This window comes from Nerophis lumbriciformis, linkage group LG36, assembly GCF_033978685.3.
Source record: "Nerophis lumbriciformis linkage group LG36, RoL_Nlum_v2.1, whole genome shotgun sequence".
In the NCBI taxonomy this organism is placed as follows: domain Eukaryota; kingdom Metazoa; phylum Chordata; class Actinopteri; order Syngnathiformes; family Syngnathidae; genus Nerophis; species Nerophis lumbriciformis.
This window is the reverse complement of record NC_084583.2, coordinates 12289505-12315318: the sequence shown is the minus strand read 5'-3', so window position 1 is coordinate 12315318 and position 25814 is coordinate 12289505. Positions and strand designations below refer to the sequence as shown.

At 41.5% G+C, this 25814-nt stretch overlaps 5 protein-coding genes across 5 annotated transcripts; all 5 read right to left on the bottom strand.

Annotated features, from left to right (window-relative positions):
• Positions 1-58: 58 nt before the first annotated feature.
• LOC133576900 (protocadherin alpha-3-like) lies at positions 59-3712 on the bottom strand. Its single transcript, XM_061930293.2, has one exon. It carries the CDS (start codon positions 2697-2699, stop codon positions 312-314), a length of 2388 nt encoding a protein of 795 aa, XP_061786277.1. The 5' UTR covers positions 2700-3712; the 3' UTR covers positions 59-311.
• A 1519-nt stretch (positions 3713-5231) lies between these two features.
• Positions 5232-8218, bottom strand: LOC133576864 (protocadherin alpha-6-like). Its single transcript, XM_072912399.1, has one exon. It carries the CDS (start codon positions 7617-7619, stop codon positions 5232-5234), a length of 2388 nt encoding a protein of 795 aa, XP_072768500.1. The 5' UTR covers positions 7620-8218.
• Positions 8219-10097: 1879 nt separating this feature from the next.
• LOC133576969 (protocadherin alpha-3-like) lies at positions 10098-13085 on the bottom strand. Its single transcript, XM_061930414.2, has one exon. The coding sequence runs from the start codon at positions 12477-12479 to the stop codon at positions 10098-10100; it is 2382 nt and encodes a 793-aa protein (XP_061786398.1). The 5' UTR covers positions 12480-13085.
• Positions 13086-14402: 1317 nt separating this feature from the next.
• On the bottom strand, positions 14403-18628 carry LOC133576819 (protocadherin alpha-3-like). The gene is made up of 2 exons (XM_072912398.1): positions 16280-18628; positions 14403-14411 (listed from the first exon to the last, which is right to left on the bottom strand). The coding sequence occupies exons 1-2, from the start codon at positions 18626-18628 to the stop codon at positions 14403-14405; spliced, it is 2358 nt and encodes a 785-aa protein (XP_072768499.1).
• Positions 18629-22844: 4216 nt separating this feature from the next.
• Positions 22845-25629, bottom strand: LOC133576820 (protocadherin alpha-8-like). The gene is made up of 2 exons (XM_061930160.1): positions 22917-25629; positions 22845-22853 (listed from the first exon to the last, which is right to left on the bottom strand). The coding sequence occupies exons 1-2, from the start codon at positions 25260-25262 to the stop codon at positions 22845-22847; spliced, it is 2355 nt and encodes a 784-aa protein (XP_061786144.1). The 5' UTR covers positions 25263-25629.
• Positions 25630-25814: the final 185 nt, after the last annotated feature.

The window sequence follows — 25814 nt, the reverse complement described above, 5'->3', positions numbered from 1 at the left end:
CTTATTAAAGTCACTCACAACCCTAGTAAAATGTTTAAGTGGCATAATTTAAATATTAATACTAATCAGCAATGACATTATTCAGAAGGTATGTCAAACAAATGGAATCAAGAATCATCTGTTAAACACAACCTTTGCCAAAACTAAAACAATCATAATGAATGTATACTGTTATGTATGTTTTTTTTTCCAATATATATAAGTGCAATGCACAAGCAGTGTCTAGGACATAAAAAAACATTGAGTTCACAAAATCAAACAATTCAAGCTGATATACAAGTTCATCAAATACGCCATATGGCTGAATTGTTTTATGACATTACACAAAATACAGAAAATGTATGTCTTACCTCCCCAGAAGAAGTGTGTCTCCTGTCAGGGAGCACCAGAGTGTTGGCGTGGCTGCCCGGGACTATAGTAGAACCTATACTCATTCTGGGTCCAACTAGCATGTAGCGTTTGTCTCCTGATCTGTACTGGATGCTGTGACACAGTGTCCCATCATAATTAGCGTCTTGGAGATATTTGGAAGTGTACTCTGTGGATTTGGAGCACTGCATGGCGATCAGCACGATGATGCTGATGACAAAAAGCAGCGAGACCGAGCCCAAAGTGACGATGAGGTAAAAAGTCGCATTGTCGTCCTCCTCGTCCACTTTTGCTGCTGCACGTTTGACATCAGAAGCTGCAAAAGCCTCTTTGGGCTCCACAAGTTTGACAGTCACAGTAGCTGTTGCTGACAGGGAAACGTTGCCATTGTCTTTGACCAGTATGAGCAGTCCATGCTCAGCCTCGTCCGTCTCTGTGAATGAGCGAAGTGTTCTGATCTGGCCCGTATAGCGGTCCAAAGTAAAGAGACTGTGGTCAGTGACTTGCTGCAGTGAAAACAGTAACCAGCCGTTATATCCTATATCAGCATCATAGGCTCTGACTTTAGTCACCAAGTCTCCTGCTTTCATATTGCGGGGAATCTCCTCCACACCTTCAGCAGAACCGTTGGAGCTGACTGGATACAGGATGACTGGAGCGTTGTCGTTCCGATCCAGAATGAACACGTTCACTGTCACGTTGCTGCTCAGTGGAGGACTTCCACCGTCTGTGGCCACTACTTGGAACTGGAAACTTTTCAGCGTCTCAAAGTCAAAACTTTTGAGTGCTGATATTTGTCCATTTTCTGTGTTTATACTTAGAAATGAAGACAGTTTACTTCCTTCTCTTCCATCCCTGACGATATGATATGAAATGGCAGCATTCTCGTTCTCATCACGATCAGAAGCTTTGACAGAAAAGACAGAGGCTCCTGCATGGTTGCCCTCAGTCACATAGAAAGTATAAGGACTGGATGAAAACTCTGGACTGTTATCATTCACATCTGAAATAAAAACACTTATTGTCTTTTCAGATGAGAGTGCAGGTTGACCAGCATCTTTTGCAACTACTGAAATATCATACTTGGATATTTTCTCTCTGTCCAGAGGTGATTTGGTCACTAAAGAATACATTTTGTCTTGTAATGATGGTGACAAAGCAAAAGGAACATCCTCACCTATAGAACAAATCACTTTGCCATTGAGACCAGAGTCCAAGTCATTTACACTTATTAGAGCAACTGTAGTTCCAGGTCTGGAATCTTCAGGAATGGAACTAGAAAATGAGGTCACTTCAATCTCAGGTGTGTTGTCATTAATGTCAACTAATATAATGTTGACACTTTTTTCTGTTTTTAGTGGAACAGAACCTTTATCTGATGCTTGAATTTCAATTTCAAACATGTCATTTTCCTCATAGTCTAACGGCCCCTTCACAACAATATCACCTGTATTTGCATTGATATCAAATAGCTGCAATATGTTTGGACTATTTTTGCTGAAAGAATATACCACATTTGCATTTAAACCTTCATCTAAATCAGTTGCATTCACTTGTATCACTGCTGTTCCTATTGGAGAATTTTCATTAAGCATCGCAGAGTAAACATCTTTAGAGAAAACAGGTGCATTATCATTAATATCTAACACATTTATTACTATATTCATGTCACCTGTTTTGGGAGGTTTTCCTCCATCAAAAGCAGTTAAAACTAGTGAAAAACGTCCTGTTGTCTCCCTGTCTAAAGATTTTTTAACAACCAATATGGGAATTTTTCCTTCTTTTCCTTTATCTTTAACTTCCAAACGAAAGTGATCATTTTCACTAAGTTTGTAATGCTGAACAGATAACTGACCACTATCTCCATCCTGAGAAGCAGTTAGCTGAAATCTTGCTCCAGGCAATACTGATTCTGAAATATCTAGTGTTGTCTCCTCCTCTGAGAAATTAGGAGAATGATCATTTATATCCACTACTTCCACTCCAACATAATGCACCTCCAGTGGGTTTTCCAACACAGTCTTCAGATTCATCACACACGTACTGCTTTGTGGACACTCCTTTTCTCTGTCTATCTTCCTGCTGACATAAAGGATGCCATCGGTCTGACTCACATAGAAAAGAGGCTCAGCAGTGCTGGAAACAATCCGATACCTGCGCTCTTTCAGTGTATTTCTATCCAATCCAAGGTCTTTTGCAGCATTCCCGACCACAGTTCCTTCATTCACCTCCTCGGGGATGGAGTATCTTAATTGTGCTGAAGTCACGCTGCACAAAAGCACCGCAGCCACGACGCCGAGCAAACACCGTATCGCCCTTCTTTGTTCCATGGTGATACCAAAAAAAGATCACTGCTCCATTCTAAGAACAACGGTGCTTGTAAAAACTAAATCCAAACGTGATGTGCATGAAAATATTCCTCTAATAAGCCATTGAGTGATACAATACACACAACACAGACACGACGATCGTGTCAGCGTGAATGTCATCAAGGGGTGGGAAGAACAAGCCGCTGATTATATGACGTCACATCATCATTGAATTTGTGCGTGTATTTACGTTGACCCCTAGCGACCAAACATCATATTGCAGAACAGGCCTGGAGACAACTTGTATTTAAAGACACAACAAAGTTCTGACTTACATTCAATTCTTACAAAAGCCAACATTATCCTTTAATGTAAACATAAAACAACATATTTATTTGAAGAATTAAAGCGGAAAATATGTCAGATCCCCTCTCATGAATGTGCATGAATATAGTGAAAAGAAACTGATTGAAACATGCAGTTCTTCTATGAAAATAAATCAGCCTGCAAAGTCCATCTACTGAACTATGCACCAGATAAACTGACCAAAGCTACTAAGCAATGTTAGCATCCATGAATAAATTATAAGGCCGATGTACCATACATAGTCAGTAATCTCTTATGTAAACTATGCACTTTCATTTATTTGTATTTGTCTGATTTGAGTGATATCGCACAGAGGGTGTGAGATTGATATTGTTCCGCATTATGGACAGTAGTAAGGGTCTAAATTCTTGACATGTATAGTTTTAAAAGCTTCCCTCCTTTAAAACATCAACGAGAGATTTACATTTAAAGCTAGTTCGAAATAACAAGCAAATTTCCTTTGACACAAAAAAATATCTACTTATTAAAGTCACTCACAACTTGTACAAACCCTAGTAAAATGTTTTAGTGGCATAATTTAAATATTAACAATAATCAGCAATGACATTATTCAGAAGATATGTCAAACAAATGGAATCAAGAATCATTTATTAAACACAACATTTGCCAAAACTAAAGCAATCAGAATGAATGTATACTGTTATGTATGGTTTTTTTTTAATATATATAAGTGCAATGCACAAGTAGTGTCTAGGACAGGGGTCGGCAACCCAAAATGTTGAAGGAGCCATATTGGACCAAAAATACAAAAACAAATCTGTCTGGAGCTGCAAAAAATTAAAAACCATATTACATACAGATAATGTGTCATGAGATATAAATTGAATTAAGAGGACTTAAAGGAAACTAAATTACCTCAAATATAGCTACAAATGGGGCATAATGAGGCAATATGTATAGAGATGTCTGTAACACAGCAGTAAAACGGCTAAATTAAACAAAACAGAAGTCCTCGTCATGGACCTACTAGCTGCGAAGGCTAGCGCTCCAATTTAGCCAAACAGACCCGATATTATCGGTCTATAAATGCTTTAAAATGTAATATCGAACATGATCGGTATCGTTTTCTTTATCGTTTATTTTTTTTATTTTGTTTTTATTCAATCAACATAAAAAACATAATATACACTTACAATTAGAGCCCCAACCCAAAAAACCTCCAAGGGTTTTTTCTTTCTGTTATTAATATTCTGGTTCCTACATTATATATCAATATATATCAATACAGTCTGCAAGGGATACAGTCCGTAAGCACACATGATTGTGCGTGCTGCTGGTCCACTAATAGTACTAACCTTTAACACTTAATTTTACTCATTTTCATTAATTACTAGTTTCTATGTAACTGTTTTTATATTGTTTTACTTTTATTTTTATTCAAGAAAATATTTTAAATGTATTTATTTTATTTTATTTTATTAATTTTTTTTAAAAAGGACCTTATCTTCACCATACCTGGTTGTCCAAATTAGGCATAATAATGTGTTAATTCCACGACTGTATATATCGGTATCGGTAATTAAAGAGTTGGACAATATCGGAATATCGGATATCGGCAAAAAGCCATTATCGGACATCCCTAAATATGGACATATAGCTAGCCTAAATAACATGTTAGCATCGATTAGCTTGCAGTCATGCAGTGACCAAATATGTCTGATTAGCACTCCACACAAGTCAATAACATCAACAAAAGTCACCTTCATGCACAACCTTAAAAGTTTGGTGGACAAAATGAGACAGAAAAAGAAGTGGCATAAAACACGTCCTAGAAAGTCGGAGAAAGTTATACATGTAAACAAACTAGGGTGAGTTCAAGGACCGCCAAAATTAGTAGGACAAAACGGCGCTCGTCATCAGTGAAGCATGTTTAATACAAACAGTGTGCTTTATAACAATTAGGGAGGTTTGTGTAATGTTTGTCCTCCTACAGAAACCATATTAAAACAAAAATTATATTTTTTCCCCCTCATCTTTTTCCATTTTTCATACATTTTTGAAAAAGCTCCATAGAGCCACTAGGGCGGCGCTAAAGAGCCGCATGCGGCTCTAGAGCCGCGGGTTGCCGACCCCTGGTCTAGGACATAAAAAAACATTGAGTTCACAAAAGCAAGCAATTCAAGCTGATATACAAGTTCATCAAATATACCATATGGCTGAATTGTTTTATGACGTTACACAGAATACACAAAATGTATGTCTTACCTCCCCAGAAGAAGTGTGTCTCCTGTCAGGGAGCACCAGAGTGTTGGCGTGGCTGCCCGGGACTATAGTAGAACCTATACTCATTCTGGGTCCAACTAGCATGTAGCGTTTGTCTCCTGATCTGTACTGGATGCTGTGACACAGTGTCCCATCATAATTAGCGTCTTGGAGATATTTGGAAGTGTACTCTGTGGATTTGGAGCACTGCATGGCGATCAGCACGATGATGCTGATGACAAAGAGCAGCGAGACCGAGCCCAAAGTGACGATGAGGTAAAAAGTCACATTGTCGTCCTCCTCGTCCACTTTTGCTGCTGCACGTTTGACATCAGAAGCTGCAAAAGCCTCTTTGGGCTCCACAAGTTTGACAGTCACAGTAGCTGTTGCTGACAGGGAAACGTTGCCATTGTCTTTGACCAGTATGAGCAGTCCATGCTCAGCCTCGTCCGTCTCTGTGAATGAGCGAAGTGTTCTGATCTGGCCCGTATAGCGGTCCAAAGTAAAGAGACTGTGGTCAGTGACTTGCTGCAGTGAAAACAGTAACCAGCCGTTATATCCTATATCAGCATCATAGGCTCTGACTTTAGTCACCAAGTCTCCTGCTTTCATATTGCGGGGAATCTCCTCCACACCTTCAGCAGAACCGTTGGAGCTGACTGGATACAGGATGACTGGAGCGTTGTCGTTCCGATCCAGAATGAACACGTTCACTGTCACGTTGCTGCTCAGTGGAGGACTTCCACCGTCCGTGGCCACTACTTGGAACTGGAAACTTTTCAGCGTCTCAAAGTCAAAACTTTTGAGTGCTGATATTTGTCCATTTTCTGTATTTATACTTAGAAATGAAGACAGTTTACTTCCTTCTCTTCCATCCCTGACAATATGATATGAAATAGCAGCATTCTCGTTCTCATCACGATCAGAAGCTTTGACAGAAAAGACAGAGGCCCCTGCATGGTTGCCCTCAGTCACATAGAAAGCATAAGGACTGGATGAAAACTCTGGACTGTTATCATTCACATCTGAAATAAAAACACTTATTGTCTTTTCAGATGAGAGTGCAGGTTGACCAGCATCTCTTGCATCTACTAAAATATCATACTTGGATATTTTCTCTCTGTCCAGAGGTGATTTGGTCACTAAAGAATACATTTTGTCTTGTAATGATGGTGACAAAGCAAAAGGAACATCATCACCTATAGAACAAATCACTTTGCCATTGAGACCAGAGTCTAAGTCATTCACACTGATTAAAGCAACTGTAGTTCCAGGTCTGGAATCTTCAGGAATGGAACTAGAAAATGACGTCACTTCAATCTCAGGTGCATTGTCATTAATGTCAACTAATTTAATGTTGACACTTTTTTCTGTTGTTAGTGGAACAAAACCTTTATCTGATGCTTGAATTTCAATTTCAAACATGTCATTTTCCTCAAAGTCTAACGGCCCCTTCACAACAATATCACCTGTATTTGCATTGATATCAAATAGCTGCAATATGTTTGGACTATTTTTGCTGAAAGAATATACCACATTTGCATTTGAACCTTCATCTAAATCAGTTGCATTCACTTGTATCACTGCTGTTCCTATTGGAGAATTTTCATCAAGCGTCACTGAGTAAACATCTTTAGAGAAAACAGGTGCATTATCATTAATGTCTAACACATTTATCAAAATATTCATGTCACCTGTTTTGGGAGGTTTTCCTCCATCAAAAGCAGTTAGAACTAGTGAAAAATGTCCTGTTGTCTCCCTGTCTAAAGACTTTTTAACAACCAATATGGGAATTTTGCCTTCTTTTCCTTTATCTTTAAGTTCCAAACGAAAATAATCATTGTCACTAAGTTTGTAATGCTGCACAGAAAACTGACCACTATCTCCATCCTGAGAAGCTGTCAGCTGATATCTTGCTCCAGGCAATACTGATTCATAAATATCCAGCATTGTCTCCTCCTCTGAGAAATTAGGAGAATGATCATTTATATCCACTACTTCCACTCCAACATAATGCACCTCCAGTGGGTTTTCCAACACAGTTTTCAGATTCATCACACACGTACTGCTTTGTGGACACTCCTTTTCTCTGTCTATCTTCCTGCTGACATAAAGGATGCCATCGGTCTGACTCACATAGAAAAGAGGCTCAGCAGTGCTGGAAACAATCCGATACCTGCGCTCTTTCAGTGTATTTCTATCCAATCCAAGGTCTTTTGCAGCATTCCCGACCACAGTTCCTTCATTCACCTCCTCGGGGATGGAGTATCTTAATTGTGCTGAAGTCACGCTGCACAAAAGCACCGCAGCCACGACGCCGAGCAAACACCGTATCGCCCTTCTTTGTTCCATGGTGATACCAAAAAAACGATCACTGCTCCATTCTAAGAACAACGGTGCTTGTAAAAACTAAATCCAAACGTGAAGTCCAGGAAATATTCCTCTAATAAGCCATTGAGTGATTCAATAGACACAACACAGACACGACGATCGTGTCAGCGTGAATGTCAGACTCATCAAGGGGTGGGAAGAACAAGCTGCTGATTATATGACGTCACATCACCATTGAATTTGTGCATGTATTTACGTTGACCCCTAGCGACCAAACATCATATTGCAGAACAGACCTGGAGACAACTTGTATTTAAAGACACAACAAAGTTCTGACTTACATTCAATTCTTACAAAAGCCAACATTATCCTTTAATGTAAATATTCATGTGTATGGACAGTGGTGAACTTCTAAAGGCTTGACCTAAACACTTTTTAATGTCTCAGTATTTTAAAACATCAGTGAGGGATTCAAATTTAAAATTGGTAGGAAATGACAAGGAACTCTCCTTTGATACAAGCATATCTGTAGGAATTGACATCTGGTATATACTGTAGTAAATGATGTAGTGCTGGGTTTTAACGGCCTACTGAAATGCGGTTTTCTTATTTAAACGGGGATAGCAGGTCCATTCTATGTGTCATACTTGATCATTTCGCGATATTGCCATATTTTTGCTGAAAGGATTTAGTAGACAACATCGACGATAAAGTTCGCAACTTTTAGTCGCTGATAAAAAAAGCTTTGCCTCTACCGGAAGTAGTAGACTATATGCACGTGACGTCACAGGTTGTGGAGCTCCTCAAATCTGCACATTGTTTACAATCATGGCCACCAGCAGCGAGAGCGATTCGGACCGAGAAAGCGACGATTTCCCCATTAATTTGAGCGAGGATGAAAGATTCATGGATGAGGAAAGTGAGAGTGAAGGACTAGAGGGCAGTGGGAGCGATTCAGATAGGGAAGATGCTGTGAGAGGCGGGTGGGACCTGATATTCAGCTGGGAATGACTAAAACAGTAAATAAACACAAAACATATATATACTCTATAAGCCACAACACAACCAGGCTTATATTTAATATGCCACAAATTAATCCCGCATAACAAACACCTCCCCCTCCCGTCCATATAACCCGCCAATACAACTCAAACACCTGCACAGCACACTCAATCCCACAGCCCAAAGTACCGTTCACCTCCCCAAAGTTCATACAGCACATATATTTCCCCAAAGTCCCCAAAGTCACGTACGTGACATGCACATAGCCGCACGCACGTACAGGCAAGCGATCAAATATTTGGAAGCCGCAGCTGCATGCGTACTCACGGTACCGCGTCTGCGTATCCAACTCAAAGTCCTCCTGGTAAGAGTCTCTGTTGTCCCAGTTCTCCACAGGCCAATGGTAAAGCTTGACTGTCATCTTTCGGGAATGTAAACAATGAAACACCGGCTGTGTTTGTGTTGCTGCAGCCGCCCGCAATACACCACTTCCCACCTACAGCTTTCTTCTTTGCTGTCTCCATTGTTCATTGAACAAATTGCAAAAGATTCACCAACACAGATGTCCAGCATACTGTGGAATTTTGCGATGAAAACAGACGACTTAATAGCTGGCCACCATGCTGTCCCAAAACGTCCTCTACAATCCGTGACGTCACGCGCAGACGTCATCATACCGAGACGTTTTCAGCAGGATATTTCACGCAAAATTTAAAATTGCACTTTAGTAAGCTAACCCGGCCGAATTGGCATGTGTTGCAATGTTAAGATTTCATCATTGATGTATAAACTATCAGACTGCATGGTCGGTAGTAGTGGGTTTCAGTAGGCCTTTAAAATAGCCTATAAATATTAATCAGCAATGACATTAATCAATTGCAGCACCGTTGGACAGGGGTTAGTGCATGTGCCTCACATAACAAAGGTCCTGAGTAGTCCTGAGTTCAATCCCGGGCTCGGGATCTTTCTGTGTGGAGTTTGCATGTTCTCCCCGTGACTGCGGGTACTCCGGCTTCTTCCCACCTCCAAAGACATGCACCTGGGGTTAAGTTGATTGGCAACACTAAAATTGGCCCTAGTGTGTGAATGTGAGTGTAAATGTTGACTGTCTATCTCTGTTGGCCCTGTGATGAGGTGGCGACTTGTCCAGGGTGTACCCTGCCTTCCGCCCAAATGCAGCTGAGAAAGGCTCCAGCACCCCCCGCGACCCCAGAAGGGACAAGCGGTAGACAATGGATGGATGGGACATTAATCAAAAGACAAGAACATGAAATGTAATTAAAAATCCTTCATAGGATGAAAACCCTTTTGCAGTTCTCTCTCAAAAGACTCATAATGAACATGTACCGTTCAAAAACCCTTGCAATCAACATCAGGTTTGCAACGTATGAAGTGCACAAGCAGTGTGCGAGGACCTTATATATGACAAAAATAAGGCCACAAAAGAAACACAATTTGAGTTGATACTAAGCCATATTATGACATGGGTTCATTATTTTATGATGTCACAAAATATAGCTGTCTTACCTCCCCAGAAGAAGTGTGTCTCCTGTCAGGGAGCACCAGAGTGTTGGCGTGGCTGCCCGGGACTATAGTAGAACCTATACTCATTCTGGGTCCAACTAGCATGTAGCGTTTGTCTCCTGATCTGTACTGGATGCTGTGACACAGTGTCCCATCATAATTAGCGTCTTGGAGATATTTGGAAGTGTACTCTGTGGATTTGGAGCACTGCATGGCGATCAGCACGATGATGCTGATGACAAAAAGCAGCGAGACCGAGCCCAAAGTGACGATGAGGTAAAAAGTCACATTGTCGTCCTCCTCGTCCACTTTTGCTGCTGCACGTTTGACATCAGAAGCTGCAAAAGCCTCTTTGGGCTCCACAAGTTTGACAGTCACAGTAGCTGTTGCTGACAGGGAAACGTTGCCATTGTCTTTGACCAGTATGAGCAGTCCATGCTCAGCCTCGTCCGTCTCTGTGAATGAGCGAAGTGTTCTGATCTGGCCCGTATAGCGGTCCAAAGTAAAGAGACTGTGGTCAGTGACTTGCTGCAGTGAAAACAGTAACCAGCCGTTATATCCTATATCAGCATCATAGGCTCTGACTTTAGTCACCAAGTCTCCTGCTTTCATATTGCGGGGAATCTCCTCCACACCTTCAGCAGAACCGTTGGAGCTGACTGGATACAGGATGACCGGAGCGTTGTCGTTCCGATCCAGAATGAACACGTTCACTGTCACGTTGCTGCTCAGTGGAGGACTTCCACCGTCCGTGGCCACTACTTGGAACTGAAAACTTTTCAGCGTTTCAAAGTCAAAACTTTTTAAAGCAATAATATCACCGGTTTCGGAATTTATGTTGAGAAACGAAGTGTCTCTGTTCTCTAAAGCCACGTTCCTAAAAATGTGATAAGAAATGATCTTGTTAACTCCTTCATCTCGATCAGATGCCTTTACGGAAAAGACAGATGCTCCTGGCTGATTATTCTCACGAATGTAGAAAGTATAAGGGCTCAATAAAAACTCCGGATTGTTATCATTTGTATCAGCTATAAAAACAGTGATGGTCTTTTCTGATGTAAGGGCAGGCTCACCGGAGTCTTTAGCATTTATTGTTATATCATATACAGATTTATGTTCCCTATCAAGCCGTGACTTGGTGACAACAGCAAACATGTTATCCTGCATGGACGCAGTCAACATAAAGGGAGAGTCTTCAGTAACATAGCTAGTGATTTTTCCATTCAAGTCAGCATCTAAATCAGTAACACTGATGAGAGCGACTGTAGTTCCTGGCCGGGAGTCCTCAGAAATAGCACTAGACAGTGACGTCACTTCTATCTCCGGACAATTATCATTCATGTCTATAATTTTAATAATGACACTTTTATCCGTTTTGAATGGAATACTTCCCTTGTCTGACGCCTGGATGTCAATATCATAGCTGTCCTGTTCCTCAAAGTCAACATTGCCTTTTACAATAATCTCCCCGGTGACAGGATCGATGTGGAATAATTGCTTGATTTTGTCTTTGACGTCACTTCCGAATGAGTAAATGACCTCCCCGTTGGAGCCTTCGTCAGAGTCCGTGGCGTTGACTTGTATGACAGTCGTGCGCAGCGGGGCGTTCTCTTGCAGCGTTACAGCGTACGTCTCTTTAGTGAACACCGGCATGTTGTCATTCACGTCCAGAACCTCGACGTGGATTTCAACAGAGCCCGTTTTAGGCGGGTGGCCGCCATCCACGGCTGTCAACACCAGTTTGTGGCTGCGTTTGTTCTCTCTGTCCAGCTGCCGCTGCAACTGCAAAATTGGCGTTTTGCCATCTCGACTTCGGTCTTTCACCTCGAGCTTGAAATGATCAGTCTGGCTTATTTTATACTGCTGCACGGTGTTTGAACCGCTATCTGGGTCGTGCGCATTTTGCAGTTGGAATTTCGTACCCGGCAAAGCAGACTCGGAGATTTCCAGTCGTTTTGTTTTCTCTGGAAACGTGGGGGAGTGATCATTTAAATCCAACACCTCCACGGTGACATAATGCACCTCCAGTGGGTCGTCAAGGACAGTTTTAAGATGAATCAAGCATGCGTTATTTTCCTTACACACCTCCTCTCGGTCAATTTGACGGTTTGCGTAAAGAGTCCCCTCGTTCTCGTTCACCTTAAAGAGATGCTCATTCGACCCGGACATAATGCGGAATCTCCTCTGCTTTATCGATGACGGATCTATCCCTAAATCCTTAGCAACATTCCCGACGAAAGTGCCCTCTTTGAGCTCCTCGGAGATGGAATATCTCAGCTGTGCGTAAGCAGCGCTGAGAAATAAAAACAAAGCCAATACGCCCAGCACACTCGCACCATGTCCTCTTTGTTCCATCGTACGGCACCAAGGTGGAAATCCAAAAATGTGAACAAATCCTCCGCTTGTTTAGATTATTTACTCCATCATAGACTGGAAAAGTATGTCCTTCTGAAACTAATAGAGCCTTTTTCTTGCAAACCAACACCAAATTACACAAGCGCTTATTCCAAGTGAGGAGTGAATGCGCTCTAACCAGACTGGATATGAAAGAGGGTGGGCTCATCCTCTGCTGAGACATGAATTTGTCTAGTATGGTAACATACTGCCACCTAATGTATGCGATTGAGAAGACACTTAATCCAAAATGCTGCATGACCAACGTATATTTAGCACCACAAACTGCTGTTTTTTTAAATGGCATCCATGCCCTAAATACCCATCACTTAATATTACGCACAGATGTCCATTACATTAAATGTTAAGACAAAACAAGCAAGCCAGAGCTGTATTGTGTATTTTAGGTTTAAAGGAAAAAAGCATGTTTGATATAGTCTCTATATCATACTTGCCAAACCTCCCGGATTTTCCGGGAGACTCCCGAAATTCAGCGCCTCTCCCGAAAACCTCCCGGGACAAATTTTCTACCGAAAATCTCCCAAAATTCATGCGGACCTGAGTGACGTGTCGACAGCCTGTTTTCACGTCCGCGTTCCCACAATATAAACAGCGTGCCTGCCCAATGACGTTATAACTGTAGAATGATCAAGGGCGAGTTCTTGGTTTCTTATGTGGGTTTATTGTTATGCAGTTTCATTAACGTCCTCCCAGCGCGGCAACAACACACAACAACAGCAGTCACGTTTTTGTCTACCGTAAAACAGTTTGTCTGCCGTAAACAGCAATGTTGTGACACTCTTAAACAGGACAATACTGCCATATACTGTACATGCATATGTGACATTAACATCTAGGGCTTTTAGAGAGTGCAGTGCACAACTGCGCACACAACAAGGAGACAAAGCAGAAGGCATCATCAGAGAGGGTGTTCAGCATGGTTAGAAAAATAGTGACAGAGAATAGAACAAGGATGGACAATTCAACCCTTAACTCAACAATGAGTAGATGAGTGTTATGTATGTGTAAATGTGTAAATAAATGAACACTGAAATTCAAGTATTTCTCATATATATATAATAAAATTAAAATAAAATAAAAAATATATGTATAGCTAGAATTCACTGAAAGTCAAGTATTTCATATATATATATATATATATATATATATATATATATATATATATATATATATATATATATATATATATATATATATATATATATGAAATACTTGACTTGGTGAATTCTAGCTGTAAATATACTCCTCCCCTCTTAACCACGCCCCCAACTACGCCCCCCAGACCACGCCCCCCACCTCCCGAAATCGGAGGTCTCAAGGTAGGCAAGTATGCTCTATATAACCCAAAATGCTTCAACTCTCAGTCATTTACTTATCATTAAATATCACGTGGACACTCTTTCAGCACAAGCCACGTAAAGTATCCATAAAACAACACATGTAGCCGTTTTGAACGAGCATTAACGGCAGACCACTACCCTTGCACCAATCACAGCGACACCCTGCGTTGCTATTGCTTGCTACAAGTTGACACATGCTTGTGTTAAAATAAATGTAATAAAATAGTCAACCTTTTATAGAAAATGGATGGATGGATGGATATTTTGATGCATACATAATCCCTTGTCAACATGTTACCAGGGAAAAACTGTGGAAAAAAATAAAAGTATTTAAAATCAAAACCTCTAAAATATGTATTTACTTAGTGTACATACACATAACATTACTGTAAGTTAATACATGTCTAAAACTGTCGCTTCAGAATGTGTGGAAACAGGAGACATGTTCAGCACCATGGACAGCAACGTTGCTCTGCGAGCAAACCCTACACATGCTGGAATGACGTCATCCCCGCTCATCTGTTTAATGAGCCTGCAGTCAAGTAAGGAGAATCAATTATGATAATTTTACTTTTTTAAGGGTGCCGTATATATGTCCAGTTTGATAAAAATCGGTGGCAAGTGGTTTAATTTTGCTATAAGAAAATAACTGAATAAAAAGAATAGTTTCTGATATGTGGTGTATCACCCAAGTTCAGGTATAAGTTTAAATACATAGTAGTACAGTGCATGGGGAAAAGCATATACAAATCAAGTGATGTTATTATGTGTGTAAAATACTGCAATCGTATGCACAGGTGGTCTAAAGGAAAGTAAGTCACAATATCAAGCATTTGCTATATTAATTGGCCCTAGTGTGTGGATGTGAGTGTGAATGTTGTCTGTCTATCTGTGTTGGCCCTGCGATGAGGTGGCGACTTGTCCAGGGTGTACCCCGCCTTCCGCCCGATTGTAGCTGAGATAGGCTCCAGCGCCCCCCGCGACCCCAAAAGGGAATAAGCGGTAGAAAATGGATGGATGGAACAAGGCGTGTCAAACTCAAATACAGAGTGGGCCAAAATTTCAAACTGAACAAAGCCGCGGGCCAAGGTTGAACAAATTAACCTTTCAATAGGAACCCAAACAAGTTTTGCATTGAATATTGAACAAGCAAACCTTTTATAACTTTATAGTGACATGCAAAATCAAGTTTCAAATAATAATAATAATAATTCAAAAATATCAATTGCATATCAAATACAATTTAAATAAAAAGTGAATGCCTCTTTTCTATTTGCGGCCTTCTGAGGTAAATATCCACATAAACTTTTTCCACAGGCTAATACATTTGAATATAAAATAACAATGAATAAAACAACCATTCAGGACTTTAAACTGCTCAGTTTGCAACACACTGATCTAATCTGATGTGCCCAATCCAGATACCTGGCATCCTTTCTTGGATGCTAGTTCATTAATATCAAGGCTCAGGCTTTGAGCTGAGGCAACCTTCATTATCGAACGAAGGTGTTCATCAGTCATTATATCTCGTCCACCCGGACCACAGTCTTGGGGGCGTGCTCTAAATGCACTGCCTTTAACGTACTCTACGAGCTATTGTCACGTCCGCTTTTCATCCATTCTAACATCGTTCAGACCCAGTCACAAGATATGTGTGGCTTCAGTATACGCACACACGAGTGAATGCAACGCATACTTCATCAACAGCGGTACAGGCGGAGAACAAACTTGGTTATGAACTAAAATAGCACGGAGGCTAACTTTCGACAAGAAACAAAAACACTTACTGTGACACGAAGGAACTAGGACATGAGCAGAGTGAAACAAAAGTAGACAGAGCTACAACGACAAGTGTTAAGACAGGTAGTAATGACAATGACAATGACAATGACAATAATCCAGCCCTGACTGGAGGAGAAGGCAGGTTTAAATAGCAGCTGGCTGATTGACACCAGGTGTGGCCAGGTGCCAATCAGCCACAGCTGAGGGGACACAGCACTTAGGGAGACAAGTAGGAAATGAAGACAAAATAAAAGCGCTGACAGAAAACTAAGACAAACGCAGAGAAAAAACTAAAACACAGTCAAACTGTCAGGGACAAGCCTGACATCAAGGGCCAAGTGAAAATACACGGCAGGCCAAATTTGGCCCGCGGGCCAGAGTTTGACACCCATAGTCTAAAGGAAAGTAAGTCACAATATCAAACCTTTGCTATATTAACTAGGCCCTACAGTATGATTACATGTGCAAAAACGCACTTTAAAGGCATACATCACAACACAAAGCCCCAAAAAATGTATAAAGTGAGTATGTTGCTGTGTCTGATAACCAAAATTTAAACCATTCAACGGACCAGACTACAAATGCAAATGAGCAACAATTTTCAAATAACTGTCTTACCTCGCCTGAAGTGTGTCTCCTGTCAGGGAGCACCAGAGTGTTGGCGTGGCTGCCCGGGACTATAGTAGAACCTATACTCATTCTGGGTCCAACTAGCATGTAGCGTTTGTCTCCTGATCTGTACTGGATGCTGTGACACAGTGTCCCATCATAATTAGCGTCTTGGAGATATTTGGAAGTGTACTCTGTGGATTTGGAGCACTGCATGGCGATCAGCACGATGATGCTGATGACAAAAAGCAGCGAGACCGAGCCCAAAGTGACGATGAGGTAAAAAGTCACATTGTCATCCTCCTCGTCCACTTTTGCTGCTGCACGTTTGACATCAGAAGCTGCAAAAGCCTCTTTGGGCTCCACAAGTTTGACAGTCACAGTAGCTGTTGCTGACAGGGAAACGTTGCCATTGTCTTTGACCAGTATGAGCAGTCCATGCTCAGCCTCGTCCGTCTCTGTGAATGAGCGAAGTGTTCTGATCTGGCCCGTATAGCGGTCCAAAGTAAAGAGACTGTGGTCAGTGACTTGCTGCAGTGAAAACAGTAACCAGCCGTTATATCCTATATCAGCATCATAGGCTCTGACTTTAGTCACCAAGTCTCCTGCTTTCATATTGCGGGGAATCTCCTCCACACCTTCGGCAGAACCGTTGGAGCTGACTGGATACAGGATGACCGGAGCGTTGTCGTTCTGATCCAGAATGAACACGTTCACCGTCACGTTGCTGCTCAGTGGAGGACTTCCACCGTCTGTAGCCACTACTTGGAACTGGAAACTTTTTAGCGTCTCAAAGTCAAAACTTTTTAGTGCTGAAATGTCTCCATTGTCCGAATTGATATTCAGACTGTGTAAATAGAGATGTCCGTCTCGTACAATAGTATATAGAATATGAGCATTATCGCCTTCATCGTGGTCAAATGCCTTTACAGAAAACACCGATTTGCCTGGAGGATTGTTCTCCGTTACATAAAAGGTGTAAGGGCGAGATGAAAACTCTGGACTGTTGTCATTTACATCCGACACAACAACCGTTATGCTTTTTTCAGATGACAAGGGTGGTACGCCCGCATCTCTCGCAACAACAGTAACCTCGTACGTGGATTGCTTTTCTCTATCCAGTAGCGATTTTGTGACTACAGAATACATATTATCCTGTGTTGAAGGTGATAACATGAAGGGAATGTTCACACTGAGTGAACAAATGACCTTTCCATTCAGACCGGAGTCTTTATCGAGAACACTGATTAATGCCACTGTGGTCCCCACTCGTGCATCCTCTGCTATTGCTCTGGACAATGATGTCACCTCTATATGTGGAGTGTTGTCATTCAAATCAACTATTTTTACCATGACACTTTTATCTGTCCTGAAAGGTGCTGGTCCTTTATCAGATGCTTGTATGTCAATCTCATAGCTCTCTTCTATTTCAAAATCAATCCGATCTTTCACGGTGATTACACCTGTGAGCGGATTTACACTAAATAAGTCATGTATTCTGCTGTTTACATTACCTAATGTATAAATAATGTCGCCGTTGGAGCCCTCATCTAAATCAGTGGCGTTCACTTTTATAACGGTTGTGCCAATCGGGGCATTTTCATTCAAAAGTACGGAATATGTGTCTTCAGTGAAAACTGGAATGTTATCATTAATGTCCAAAACATGCACCGAAATTTCAGCAGTCCCGGACCTACTTGGTTTCCCTCCATCAATAGCTGAAATGCGCAGCTTGTGTTGGCTCTTTGTTTCCCTGTCCAGGGACTTCAGCAAAACTAATATTGGTATTTTACCGTCCTTCCCTCGATTTTTCACTTCCAAACGAAAATGCTCATTAGCACTGAGTTTATACTCCTGGACTGAGAAGGGGCCCACGTCCGGATCGTGCGCGGCCTGCAGCTGGAGGCGCAGCCCGGGCAAAGCCGACTCGGATATGTTCAGACGCGACGTGTTGCTAGAGAAGCTGGGCGAGTTGTCGTTCACGTCCAGCACCTCCACGCTCACGTAGTGGATCTCCAGCGGGGTTTCCAGCAGCGTTTTAAGCTGAATTACGCACACGCTGCTCCGTGCGCACACCTTCTCCCTGTCGATGACGCGGTTGACGCACAGCAGGCCGTCGTCGTGATTCACGCGAAAAAACGGCTCCGATGCGCTTTCCGCGATGCGGTATCCTCTCTCCTTCAGCGTGCCTTTTTCTAACCCCAAATCCTTGGCTATGTTCCCCACAACAGTTCCTTCTTTCGCCTCTTCGGCGATGGAATATCTGATCTGTGCGCCAACTCTGCTCCACGGCAAAAATAATGCAACAAAGAAAGGAATAAGTCGCCATTGTCCTCCGGATGAGTCTGTTGGGTTCATCGTGATGGAACGACGACAAAGCCACCCAGATATTTAAACAAATATCACCTTGAAAAAAATAAAGATTATTCTGGAACAATGTGTGTTCGTCCTCAAACTGCTCATATACGGAATGCATGCACGTCCAGAACGCATCTGGCACTATTGTGTAAAATCCCCCTCACAAAGGGGAGGACCAGAGAGCGTCGTTTGGAACACATCCACGCTCACACACTGACACCAAGTGATTGCCTCTAGGAAGTACTCCTCTAATTTTTTTTAAAATAAACGCTTAAAAGTGCATATTACGTCATGAAATGCATTACGCCATGCACCATTACGCAAAACCCCGTGTAACCAGTATAGATAAATTCATAGCATAGGGATCAAAAAACAAATTATGCACCTTTGTTGGTACCTCTTGCAGCATAGTTTACAGACAAATTCAGCATGAATGAAACCAAAAATATATGAGCATTAATCCATCCATCCATCCATCTTCTTCCGCTTATCCGAGGTCGGGTCGCGGAGGCAGCAGCCTAAGCAGGGAAGCCCAGACTTCCCTCTCCCCAGCCACTTCGTCCAGCTCTTCCTGTGGGACCCCGAGGCGTTCCCAGGCCAGCCGGGAGACATAGTCTTCCCAACGTGTCCTGGGTCTTCACCGCGGTCTCCTACCGGTCGGACGTGCCCTAAACACCTCCCTAGGGAGGCGTTCGGGTGGCATCCTGACCAGATGCCCGAACCACCTCATCTGGCTCCTCTCCATGTGGAGGAGCAGCGGCTTTACTTTGAGCTCCGCCCGGATGGCAGAGCTTCTCACCCTATCTCTAAGGGAGAGCCCCGCCACCCGGCGGAGGAAACTCATTTCGGCCGCTTGTACCCGTGATCTTGTCCTTTCGGTCATAACCCAAACCTCATGACCATAGGTGAGGATGGGAACGTAGATCGACCGGTAAATTGAGAGCTTTGCCTTCCGGCTCAGCTCCTTCTTCACCACAACGGATCGATACAGCGTCCGCTTTACTGAAGACGCCGCACCGATCCGCCTGTCGACCTCACGATCCACCATACTTGCCAACCTTGAGACCTCCGACTTCGGGAGGTGGGGGGTGGGGGGCGTGGTCGGGGGTGGGGCAGGGCGTGGTTGGGGGCGTGGTTTAGAGGGGAGGAGTATATTGACAACTAGAATTCACCAAGTATTTCATATATATATATATATATATATATATATATATATATATATATATATATATGTATATATATATACATCCTGAAAATATGCAAACAAAACTGTGTTTAGATAATTGATACTTCAAACTTGCATAAATAAATCTTAAGGAATATAATATAACTTGGCTTCTGAGAGCTTCAAAATGTAATGAATAAAATGCTAAAGTTGTTGATAAACAAGCAATTATTTTAATAATTAAATATGGTCATTTTAAATGAATTATTATGATCATTTAAAATTAATTATTTCAAATATGTTTATTTTAATGCATAATTCTATGGCTGGATGTAATAAGGAGTCAGAAAAAATACAAATAAAAATACAATTAATTTTTGATGTTTTTAGCAAAATATAGTAAACATGTATTTAGTTTTTTGTTTTTTTAATTAATAAATATATTTATTTTTAGGTAAGATAAACATAATAATACAATTTATCTCTAGTCTGGATGATTTATTTCTTGTCACCCTGTTGTCCTCCCATCGTGAAAAAAGGCTGTCCTCACTCAGGTCCGCATGGAACTGGAAGGGGTGTGGCCTCCAGCTCCGGCTGAAAATCGGGAGATTTTCGGGAGAATATTTGTCCCGGGAGGTTTTCGGGAGAGGCAATGAATTTCGGGAGTCTCCCGGAAAATTCGGGAGGGTTGGCAAGTATGCCGATCCACTCTTCCCTCACTCGTGAACAAGACTCCGAGGTACTTGAACTCCTCCACTTGGGGCAAGATCTCCTCCCCAACCCGGAGATGGACTCGGACTTGGAGGTGCTGATTCTCATCCCAGTCGCTTCACACTCGGCTGCGAACCGATCCAGTGAGAGCTGAAGATCCTGGCCAGATGAAGCCATCAGGACCACATCATCTGCAAAAAGCAGAGACCTAATCCTGCAGCCACCAAACCAGATCCCCTCAAACGCCTTGACTGCGCCTAGAAATTCTGTCCATAAAAGTTATGAACAGAATCGGTGACAAAGGGCAGCCTTGGCGGAGTCCAACCCTCACTGGAAACGTGTCCGACTTACTGCCGGCAATGCGGACCAAGCTCTGACACTGATCATACAGTCATGAGCAATAATAATTACAAATAATAATGCGGCACTGGTGTATGCAGGTTAAGTATATTCGTTGTTTAACTTTATTTTTTCGATAAGAGCTATAGAGCAGGGGTGAGCAATTATTTTGATTTGTGTGCCAATGCAGATTTTTTTTTTTTTAAATGGCATTTGGCCCATTAGCTAAAGTGTCATTTACAGCAGTGGACACTTCACCCTTGCTCCTGTAGGGCCTGCTTAGCGCAGTGCATGGCAGCTCCCGCCATCAGTGTATGAATGTGTGAATGTGTGTGTGTATGTGTGTGTGTGAATGGGTGAATGTGGAAAATAGTGTCAAAGCGCTTTGAGTTCCTTAAAAAGGTAAAAAAGCGCTATACAAGTATGACCCATTAACCATTTACCATTCATTGTAGAATTATTTGGAATATTCTGTATAGGTCACAAATGCTTTCAACAAACTGTAAACCAGTGTGCAATATTAAACTTAGTACACACTTAGAGACAACCTACATGCTGCTTCTGTCATAACAAGGGGGTCACAGTTTACTGCGAGGTTTGTTCTCCCGGGAAGCAATCGGACTATTCCGGACAAGGTGTGAAGGTAGGAACATATGTATTTTCTCAATGAATCCTACACAAGACAAAGACCGGAACCAAATACAAGAAAAGTGTGCCGTTCACGCGAGAAGCTAACGAACAACTTAAAGCAGGAAACATTGAAGCTAAACACTTAACATGGACTATGGCATGGAACAAACAAGACTTACTGAGGCATGAAACAACTAACACTTACGTGGACACGGCATGAATCGAACAACATAGCAAAAACTTGGGATTGGACATGAAAACGAGCAGCATGAACTAAGCGTGACACAAGCAATCGCATGACACAAGCCATTGGCGTTGTCAGGCCTATTTTAAGGGGGCTAAAGCCCCCCTAAAATATTATTAAGCCCCCCTAAATAATTTGGTGTTTTTTTTTATTTTTTTTTTTTATACAAATAAATGCCGACATATTCATTATAAAGTGGCCCAAATATGAGTTTAAATAAATAATCATATAACCTGTTATTATTCACTCAGTTTCCCCTCACTTCGTAGCGTAAGGTAAAGAGCCCCTTTCGTGCGTCGGTATCCAATCCATTCCACTTGTTCATATAGAAAATGCCCACATCACTCAAATTCCAGCCCACATTTTCTCTGCGACCTTCCTTGCGGTCCTGCAGGTGTACGAAGCACATTATCTTCCTTTACAATGAGTGAAGCTGCACAAAACCTTGTGTGTGCAATTGTAAATCATTTATTTTTTAATTTTTGTGTTTCTTGTAGAATCTATATAAAGTAATATACATAAGCCTATTGTTAAAATAATGAAAAAAACATCATTAAATATATTTGTTTTATTGTATTGTTACATTAATAGCTGTTTTATTATTATAGGATGGCTTGTTAAACATTTAATAGGATTTTCAGAGGGAGGAAAAAACAAGACATTTAATATAAAATGTAAAATGAATAAATACATAAAAAGAAAAAGAAAATGTATGGTTAAAAGCCATCGTCCCGGGGAGCATTTCATTTCGTTTCGTGCATTTAAAAAAAATAATAATAATAACAATGAATAATTTCTAAGCCTTTGTTAGCCGTTTGTGAAGTTGTGTGCTCGTGCGTAACATTCACTCGCATCCTGTGCATCTCCTGGGGGCAAAGCCCCCCCCGTCCTTAAAAGCTAGTGACGCCCCTGATAAAAACATTGCTTATTACGGAAGAAAAACCCCAATTTAAGCTTTCAAAAAGCAATAGGACTTGAATGCAAATTTTAGCTGATTGAAGAATAACTTGTCACACAAACACACTCACACTCCATGTACTGTATGTCACTACATAATTTAACAATGATCACTTCAGCTTAAATACAAAAGGTATGCCTGAAATGGGTATAAGGCATCTTATATCAGCTTAGCTCACCTACAATGCATTGCAAAACAGTTAAAAAACAACAACACAAAGCACTACTTTTCAAGTTCTTACCTCCCCAGAAGAAGTGTGTCTCCTGTCAGGGAGCACCAGAGTGTTGGCGTGGCTGCCCGGGACTATAGTAGAACCTATACTCATTCTGGGTCCAACTAGCATGTAGCGTTTGTCTCCTGATCTGTACTGGATGCTGTGACACAGTGTCCCATCATAATTAGCGTCTTGGAGATATTTGGAAGTGTACTCTGTGGATTTGGAGCACTGCATGGCGATCAGCACGATGATGCTGATGACAAAAAGCAGCGAGACCGAGCCCAAAGTGACGATGAGGTAAAAAGTCACATTGTCGTCCTCCTCGCCCACTTTTGCTGCTGCACGTTTGACATCAGAAGCTGCAAAAGCCTCTTTGGGCTCCACAAGTTTGACAGTCACAGTAGCTGTTGCTGACAGGGAAACGTTGCCATTGTCTTTGACCAGTATGAGCAGTCCATGCTCAGCCTCGTCCGTCTCTGTGAATGAGCGAAGTGTTCTGATCTGGCCCGTATAGCGGTCCAAAGTAAAGAGACTGTGGTCAGTGACTTGCTGCAGTGAAAACAGTAACCAGCCGTTATATCCTATATCAGCATCATAGGCTCTGACTTTAGTCACCAAGTCTCCTGCTTTCATATTGCGGGGAATCTCCTCCACACCTTCAGCAGAACCGTTGGAGCTGACTGGATACAGGATGACTGGAGCGTTGTCGTTCTGATCCAGAATGAACACGTTCACTGTCACGTTGCTGCTCAGTGGAGGACTTCCACCGTCTGTGGCCACGACTTGGAACTGGAAACTTTTCAGCGTCTCAAAGTCAAAACTTTTTAGTGCTGATATTTGTCCATTGTCTGAATTAATATTCAAAAAGGTTGTCACATCTTTTTCTTTCACTGCTCTCATGATATGGTAAGAAATAACTGCATTTTCATCCACATCACTGTCAGTAGCAGTAACTGAGAATACTGAATGTCCAGCGACATTATTTTCTGACAGGTAAAAATAGAGTGGATACTGGTGGAAATGTGGTCTGTTATCATTCACATCTGATACCTGAATATCTAAAGTTTTAGAAGTCGACATTGGAGGTTCACCACAGTCTGTTGATGTTATTGTTATTTTATAGTCCGACACCTGCTCTCTATCTAAATAGTCTTTAGTGACAACCGAGTAAATGTTCTCCTTGTATGAAGGTTTTAACTCAAAAGGGACATTATTGGTGATCTGTGAAATAATTTTGCCATTTACTCCGGAATCTTTATCCGTAACACTAATGAGGGAAATAACTGTTCCAGGTTTGGAGTCTTCCGACACTTTATTGGACAGTGATGTCACTTCTATTTCTGGAGGATTATCATTAATGTCTTTAATTTTAATTATGACTCGACTCCTGCCTGTTAAAGGAGGTTGTCCTTTATCAGATGCATGTATCTCAAGTTTATAAATCTCTGAATCCTCAAAATCCAAAGCTCCTTTCAGCTTTATGAGTCCACTTAACTTGTCTAGTTCAAATACATCATAAGCTTTATTTACAATTTTTCCAAGGCTGTATTGTATTTCTCCATTAACCCCTTCATCTGGATCTGTTGCATTAACTTGTACAATACTTGTTCCAACTGGAGTACTTTCTTTTATTTCAATACTGTAAGTATCTTGACTAAAAAGTGGTAAGTTATCATTAATATCAAGAACAATAATTGTTACATTAAGTATTCCTGATCTTTGTGGTTTCCCTCCATCAACTGCAGCAACAATTAATGAGTGATTTTGATTTTGTTCTCTGTCTAAAGCCTTTTTCAACACTAAAAATGGTATTTTCTCTTCATCAGTTTGACTTATATCTAAATCAAAGTGCTCATTAGACGTCAATGTATATGTGCGCACTGAGTTAATTCCAGCATCTGGATCACTTGCAGCGTGCAGCTCGAATCGGCGTCCGGGTGATGAATGCTCAGCTATTTCAATAACTTGCTCTTTATCAGAAAATCTCGGGGAGTGGTCGTTCACATCAGTAATTTCCACAACGACGTGATGCATTTCTAGCGGATTTTCAACGAGAATCTTCAGCTCCATGACGCAAGCTCCGCTGCCCCCACAAAGCGCCTCTCTGTCGATTTTCCTACGGACCTCTAACGCACCACTTTCCGGCCTGACGTGAAAGAACGCCTCCTTCGATCCAGACACCACACGGAACTGTCGGTCCACCAGAGAGGATTTGTCCAGACCTAGATCCTTGGCCACATTCCCGACCACAGTTCCTTCGTTCACCTCCTCTGGAATCGAGTAGCGCAATTCAGCCGAGGTTCTTCCTCCCAAATACAAAAGCAGACACAAAACAAAAAACAACCAGCGGCAGCATTTTCCGCTCTCCATCGTTCAAAAACAAAATTTTAAAAATCCAATATTGCTCCTCCAATGAATTATATCCCTCCTCGTTCCAAATGCTGTAATTATTTGCGTAAAACACGCACGGCCCTCCTGGTTCACTTGCCTTCTACAAATGATGCACCAAACAAAGGATGTGGGAGGAACATCATCCCTTCTGTCCTCTGATGTTATAGTGACACCACCAGGGTACAAATATTACAACCTTATCACAGCACAACCTTACTGTATTTATTCATTTATTGCCACAAACACTTATTACATGAAGCAGGTCAACACACTGTAATTAAAAATAATATTTTAGTATTATCTGTACAGCCTGGCCAAAATATTTGCTGACTTTGCTATTTTTTATCTTATAGTCTCCATGATGTAATTAGTTTTTTTTATTATATATTCGTTTTGAATACAACCAAACTGTGACTAATAACATAAAAAAATATACTGAACAATGATTGTAAATATTGACTTTTTATGACTATTCTAATATAGCATTAGTCAAGTTATCAAATATTAAATGTACTTTTGTTTATAGTTTTT